Source organism: Aplysia californica, unplaced genomic scaffold, assembly GCF_000002075.1.
Source record: "Aplysia californica isolate F4 #8 unplaced genomic scaffold, AplCal3.0 scaffold00062, whole genome shotgun sequence".
Taxonomy (NCBI): Eukaryota; Metazoa; Mollusca; class Gastropoda; order Aplysiida; family Aplysiidae; genus Aplysia; species Aplysia californica.
This window is the reverse complement of record NW_004797332.1, coordinates 1,650,888-1,658,556: the sequence shown is the minus strand read 5'-3', so window position 1 is coordinate 1,658,556 and position 7,669 is coordinate 1,650,888. Positions and strand designations below refer to the sequence as shown.

Here is a 7,669-nt window from a genome sequence, read left to right as displayed (position 1 = left end):
ATCGTCTATGGCTGCTTGAGAGGTTTTATGATGACATTAGATATTATTGACCAGTTTGAATCACATGTAGTTTGTCCTGATTGTGATACTTTTTCCTGCTACCCGTGAACTCAAGCCTTGTTGAACAATGTCGTAAGTAAACATTCATTTGTTTATTGAAACTCAGATGTTTTTGTTTTATTGTTTGATTTGTTTGAAATGCTGAAATAATATAAGTAATTAAGTTTAACGCCTCTATCAACACTGTTAGGTTATTTAAGAGGCGGGACTTCCAAGTTTAACGTCCATCTCCGAAAGGACCAATTGGGAAAACCGTGTAAAGTGCGTTTCCCAAGGACACAATGTGGGACCGAGCTGAGGCTCGAGTTTCATTTGTTTTTGTGAAATGTGAGATTGTATAGGTTTTACACTCCTCGCAACACTGTAAGGTTGTGTAAAAAGCGGGATGTCTTAATGTAACGTACATCTCCAGTATATAGTATATACCAGCCAAATTAAATGGGAAAGTTTGCGCAAAGTGCCTTTCCCGAGCATTCAAATTCAACGTCAGACTGAGCTTAGCTTCGAAACCCCAAATCTGTAATCTCACAATTGCGAGTGCAGAAGCTTAACCGCAAGACTACCAGCGCCGCCATTTGTTTTATGAGAGATGCTGTGTGGGTGGGTGGCGGGTTCTCTGGTGTGGTTTGTTAGCTCCTTCTTTCCTATCGAACTTCTATCGCAGGTGTTTGTGGGTGCTCTGGTGTAGTTAACTCCTGTTTTCGTGGTCAAACATCTATCGATCTCTCCTATTTTTTTTTTTTTCTCTTTAGTACACATGTAACAACACCTCTAATCTTCGGCACTGATATGACCCATATGTGTTGCAAGTGCTGTAAAACTCCTACTGAAACTAAAACCAAGAGTTGCTGAATTTTATTTGTCAACTTGGAGTGCACATTGAGTGAAATGGATGAGCAGATCTTTGTAGTAGGAGCCTGGGCGAATCCTTGATCAAAACAAACTTTTTGACTCAGACCAATCTTGCCGCTGACCAGTTTGAGCTTTTGCCCTTGTGAACAGGGAATTTTTGGAAAGATACATTTAATTTGAATGGTGGATTCTTGTGGTTAACAGGTGCGATGGGTTTTTTTTTTTTAGGGGGGGGGGGGCGGTGGCAAATTCTAACACTTGTATAGTCGACTCCGCTTCAGTAGAACACTGTTCAGTTGATCTTCGGTTAAGTTATTTTTCTCGAGTCCCTGCACCTCGTTTTCTTTACAATTCCCAACGGTTAAGTTGAACTTTGGATGGGGGCTCTCGTGGCCTAGAGGTTAAGGTGTTCGCCTCTCATTCAAAGGTCCCCGGTTCGAATCCTGATAGCGACCAAAAATGTTCTCCAAAATTGTCTCCCTTCATTTCCTTTCCTGCTCTGTAGCAATGTTCTGTTGTCTGCTTTTGACTCCACTTTCTGTCCCCATTCCCCAATCTCCTTTGCCCCCTCCTCTTGGCTCCTGACTCTTTCTGCAGCCTTTCTACTGCTACTCCTTGGCTCCTTCTTACTGCTCTAGCATCTGCGTTTGTTGCCATATTTTTGTCAAAAAGTTGCAAAAAGTGGCAAAACTGCCAAAAAAGTTGCCATTAATTTTCAAGCTTTCAACTCTCTGTGACGACGTATATAGCAATATGTTGATAGAGGTAACAATCTAATTTAATCTAAAGCATCAGAATTTCTTGTGCTCTGTTTTGAGCATCCAGAATATCATTTGTAGTCACCCAGAGGGTAAAAACGTGAAAAATAAAGGTTTCACAACAGAATAAAATTCAAATCAGAACAGCGCGGATACATGACATAACCACAACAATTAACAAATTAGGGCGCGTGTCCACATATCCGAAGATTGGCTGTTTTAACCCTAAACGTGTGTGTGATTCAAGAGAAAGTAGGCCTGCAGGATATTACACGTAAATTATGGAATCACGAACAATTGGGGCGTGCCAGTGTCAGTATTCGGTTTTGGTGGAGACACGCTCTAACATAACACATTGTATTTTTGAAAGGGTAGGAACAGCATCAAAGTAATTACATTACGTTGTATAAACACAAAAAAAGAAAACAAATCATCAGAACAATTTTTTGAAAAATTAACACACCAACAAATTAAAACACAACAAAGAGGGAAAAATAAAAGGAAAAGACAAACAGCAATAGTAGTATGTAATGTACATTTTTACTTATATTCTCCGCATGAAAATAGATACACATGGACATCCTAAAACTTATCCAAATACAAGTATGTCTAATATGTTATGAAGTAGCCTTGTTGTTTTGTCTTTTTGTTTTTGTTTTTGTTTTGAAAAATGCAAAAATCGCGGCCGCGACAAACGCAGATGCCAGTTTTCAGCCACACCCCTGATCATCTGGTAGGAAAGATCTACACCTAGCCTTCTCGGACAAGCGCGAAACAAATCTCAGAGGCCCCATAAAATATGTAATTTGCACACGTTAAAGATCCCTTGGTGGTCTAAAATCGATAAGAGTAGGCTTCGGCCGCCACCCGGGCAAAATTCAAAATTTTCTACCAACTGAAAAAGTTTAATGTGTTCCGTGCGCTCGTATGACCTTATGCAGTTGCGAGCGTTGTAAAACACTTACCAAATAAAAAAGCAAAAAAAAACCTTCAGATGAGTTGATCTATTTTTCACTCCCCTGATATCAACACGTCCTTAGTCGACTGTGTGTCGAATTCGCGTTCACAAAGGAACGATGAATGACCTACATACACTACCTACCAAAGATCAACTGATTTCTGATTGAAGAAACCAAAAGTAAATTAAATGAGCTGACATAACTCTGAACTGTGGTTTAGTTTTGTGATCTTTACCAATTCTCATTGACTACATATATGAAAAAGGGAGCAAGTTTACATACACTGTACTGTACCTTTAACGAATGGAATCGTTTTTATTATATTAAACAGATCACCCAATGTCAATTTGTTAGTCATTGTTCCTTTCTTTTACTTTTACCAGTAAAAATTTTTCTCCTCATCTTTATCTTTTCCCTCCCCTAGTATCATTTATCAAAGTCTAATGGAGATTGACTACACGTTACATGTATTCGAGATGCACGGGTAGTAATAATAATCATAATTTGCAGTTATTTAGCTCCTTCCGTGCTCAATACAGCTTGCCGTGTGCTTTACGACTATATAAGCTTGCTTATACATGGGTGGTTGGAGGGTGCCACTGGTAGATCCGACTTCTTTATGTCCCCTCTTGTTTCTCGTCTGTCTTACTTTTTCCCACCACTAAATAACCATTATTGTGTCGATGTGCTTCTCGCTACTCAAACAAACAAAACTATACATATATATATATATATACGCACATACACACACACATTATATATATATATATATATATATATATATATATATATATATATATATATATATATATATATATATATATATATATATATATATATGTATGTATGTATATATATATATATATATATATGTTACCAGAGTTGGGGAAAAGGAAAACGCAGAGAGATCTGCGGTAGATGTAGGCTTAATGCCAATGCTACTTCTCATTCTGTCATTAATTTCATTCCTGTTACAAGTTTCTACCCTTGATTTACAAAGTTTTATCTGCTCAGTACGTAATTTTGGGATATCTGACCTACTAAACAGTTTTGAGTTTCACAACATTACAAGCTTTTTCAAAGGCAGTTCTTTGAATATCATACGACTGTACCATTTTTATAGAACAGATAAAACATTTGGTTTCTCACCTCATGGTCTAAGTAGATCTAACTTTTAAAAAAGCACACACAAAAACGACCAAAAACTTCAGATAGACCTTTGCAAAATTCTAAAGTAGCGAAGTCTCGCCACCGCACAGGGAGGCAACAACACGACAATCTCTGATAATATTATTATTATCAGACCAAGGTCACGCCAGGCCACTGATTGGGAATTTACGCCAGCACCAAAGTGCACCCAGCTTTCTGCCCCCCCCCCCTTTCCCTCAATTGCACACTCAATGTGACACATGTTACAATAAAATAATATGTAAAACGTGTACACATTCAACGAAGGCACATTAGCTGTGGGTCATGTAGGTACAAAAATAGAATAGCCATGTTCGATGTTTTTATCAAATCTCTTTTTAAAAATTTAGATTTCATGTCACTGTTTTAGGATTAAGTCTATGGTTGGACCTCTGTTGTTGGAACCTTGTTAGAGCAGAGAGAGAGAGAGAGAGAGAGAGAGAGAGAGAGAGAGAGAGAGAAAGAAAGAGAGATGGTAGGAGGAGTGAGAGAGATGGTGGGAGGACTGTGTGTGTGTGTGTGTGTTTGTGTGTGTGTGTGTGTGTATGTGTGTGTGTGTGTGTGTGTGAGAGAGAGAGAGATAGAGAGAGAGAGAGAGAGAGAGAGAGAGAAGGAGAGAGAGAGAGATACGCGTATCTCACTGAACTGTTATCTGACTCTGGATAACGTAGAGCGTAATACGCTCAGACTATGATGATATTTGATCTTACTGAACTTGAATTATCTTCTTTTGTAAAGATAGCCGAAGCCTTGTTATGAAAATCTTTCAAGATTTGACAGAAAAAGAAAACAAACGAAATTTACAAATGAAATAATCGACATATTTTATCACAAGAGACATTTATTTCCATCAGCTTTCATAAAGTGAAAAATGTACCGACGTGGTATTTTTTTTCCATTTGAAACATAGATAAAAGTACCACTACCACATGTATGTATTACAAAGCGAAATAAAAAAATAAATGAGAACATTAAAAAAGAGCACATTTCAGATCTTAATTGTTCTTCGTAGGTTTTCGAGTGAAGTCTTCACCCCAGTATTATGAATCCACTGTTCAGAGACTGGTTGCCATTCGTGTAGTTCGCAGAGGGAAGACCTGAAGAATTACCACTGGTGACATTTCTTGCTGGAACTTGCATTACGGTCGAGTTGACAACAGAAGAGAAGTTTCCAGAAGAGACGTTTCCAGAGAAGTTTCCAAGAGAGACGTTTACAGAAGATACATTTCCAGAGACGTTTCCAGAGAAGTTTCCAGAAGAGACGTTTCCAGAAGAGACGTTTCCAGAAGAGACATTTCCAAAGAAGCTTCCTGAAGAGAAGTTTCCAGAGGAGATGTTTCCAGAAGAGACATTTCCAGAAGAGACGTTTCCAGAGAAGTTTCCAGAAGAGACATTTCCGGAAGTGACGTTTCCAGAAGAGATGTTTCCATAAGAGAAGTTTCCAGAGAAGTTTCCAGAAGAGACGTTTCCAGAAGAGACGTTTCCAGAAGAGACATTTCCAAAGAAGCTTCCTGAAGAGAAGTTTCCAGAGGAGATGTTTCCAGAAGAGACATTTCCAGAAGAGACGTTTCCAGAGAAGTTTCCAGAAGAGACATTTCCGGAAGTGACGTTTCCAGAAGAGATGTTTCCATAAGAGAAGTTTCCAGAGAAGTTTCCAGAAGAGACATTTCCGAAAGTGACGTTTCCAGAAGAGACGTTTCCAGAGAAGTTTCTAGAAGAGACGTTTCCAGAAGAGACATTTACAGAAGAGAAGTTTCTAGAAGAGACATTTCTAGAACAGGCATTTACAGAAGAGAAGTTTCCAGAAGAGACATTTCCAGAACAGGCATTTACAAAAGAGAAGTTTCCAGAAGAGAAGTTTCCAGAGAAATTTTCAGAAAAGATGTTCCCAAAAGAAACGTTTCCAGAAGAGACGCTTCCAGAAGAGAAATTTCCTGAAGAGAAGTTTCCAGACGAGAAGTTTCTAGAAAAGACGTTTCCAGAGAAGTTCCCAAAAGAGAAGTTTCCAGAAGAAACATTTTCAGAAGAGAGGTTTCCAGAAGAGACATTTCCAGGAGAGATGTTTTCAGAGAAGTTTCCAGAAGAGACGTTTCTAGAAGAGAAGTTTCCAGAAGAGACATTTACAGAAGAGACACTTACAGAGGAGGCATTTACAGAAGAGAAGTTTCCAGAAGAGAAGTTTCCAGAGAAATTTCCAGAAAAGATGTTTCCAGAAGAGACGTTTCTAGGAACATTTCCAGAAGAGACGTTTCCAGAAAAGAAGTTTTCAGAAGAGACATTTCCAGAAGAAAGGTTTCCAGAAGAGACATTTCCAGGAGAACAGTTTTCAGAGAAGTTTCCAGAAGATATCTTTCCAGAAGAGACGTTTAAAGAAACGTTTCCGGAGAAGATTCCAGAAGAGACGTTTCCAGAAGAGAAGTTTCCAGAAGAGAAGTTTCCAGAAGAGACGTTTCCAGAAGAGACGTTTCCAGAAGAGAAGTTTCCAGAAGGGAAGTTTCCAGAAGAGAAGTTTCCAGAAGAGACATTTACAGAAGAGATATTTCCAAAAGAGAAGTTTCCAGAAGAGACATTTCCAGAAGTGACATTTTCAGAAGAGACATTTCCAGAAGAGACGTTTCTTGAAAAGTTTTCAGAGGAGATGTTTCCAAAATTGAAGTTTCTAGAAGAGACGTTTCCAGTTGAGATTTTTCCAGAAGAGAAGTTCCCAGAAGAGAAGTTTCCAGAAGAGACATTTACAGAAGAGGCATTTCCAGAGAAGTTTCCAGAAGAGACATTTACAGAAGAGATATTTCCAAAAGAGAAGTTTCCAGAAGAGGCATTTCCAGAAGAAACATTTCCAGAAGAGACGTTTCCAGAGAAGTTTCCAGAAGAGACATTTCCGGAAGAGACGTTTCCAGAAGAGATGTTTCCAGAGAAGTTTCCAGAAGAGATATTTCCAAAAGAGAAGCTTCCAGAAGAGACATTTACAGAAGAGGCATTTCCAGAGAAGTTTGCAGAAGAGACATTTACTGAAGAGGCATTTCCAGAAGAGACGTTTCTAGATAAGTTTCCAGAAGAGAAGTTTCCACAAGAGAAATTTCCAGAAGAGACATTTACTGAAGAGGCATTTCCAGAAGAGAAGTTTCCAGAAGAGACGTTTCCACTAGTAGTGTTTCTGGTAAAAGATCTAGACCAATTTCCACTCGTGGTATTTCCTGCAGTCAGAGTTCCAGAAGGGAAATTTCCATTTGTAGTATTTCCGGCGAAAGTTCTTGACCAGTTTCCACTTGATGCATTTCCCGAAGAGAAGTTTCCAGTGGAGAAATCTCCACTTGTAGTATATATGGCATAAGATGTAGACACGTTTCCATTTGTGGCATTTCCAGAAGAGAAGTTTCCAGATATATAAATCCCACTTGGCGATTCTAGAGAACTTGAATTTCCTACGCTGCTGTTTGTCTCTGAGAAATAGAAACATATCCATGCAGTACAAATAATTGCTAGCATAAACTTATATTGTTCAAGATATGCTGATCCAAAGACTGTCTACCCTCTTGGTTTTTATTATACTTCAGTAGAACCATAGGCTTTTATTTGACCATCCCACTCTCCAACAGCCACCCACCCCCCAAAAAAATATAAAAAATAAAAATCCAACAACAACAAAATAAACAACAACAACAACAACAACAACAACAACAACAACAATAAAAAAACAACTATAGATCTGGGGGGGGGGGGGGGCACTGGGGTAGGTGTAATTTCATTACGATTCATCAATTCTTTCTATCGTTTTGTCTATCTTTCGCCTAGTGCAAATTGACTGTTTGCTAACCGGTGTGGTTATCGTTAATTAAGTCGAATAACGATTAT

The 7,669-nt window shown here is 38.6% G+C and overlaps 1 protein-coding gene across 1 annotated transcript in view; it reads right to left on the bottom strand.

Moving 5' to 3' along the window:
- Positions 1 to 4,638: 4,638 nt before the first annotated feature.
- LOC101845676 (uncharacterized PPE family protein PPE12) overlaps positions 4,639 to 7,669 on the bottom strand; it is a 4,464-nt gene continuing 1,433 nt past the window's right edge. The window contains exon 2 of the mRNA XM_005093376.3: positions 4,639 to 7,257. Within this exon, the coding sequence (XP_005093433.1) occupies positions 4,847 to 7,257 (2,411 nt within the window). The 3' untranslated portion in view covers positions 4,639 to 4,846. The remainder of the gene's footprint in view (positions 7,258 to 7,669) is intronic.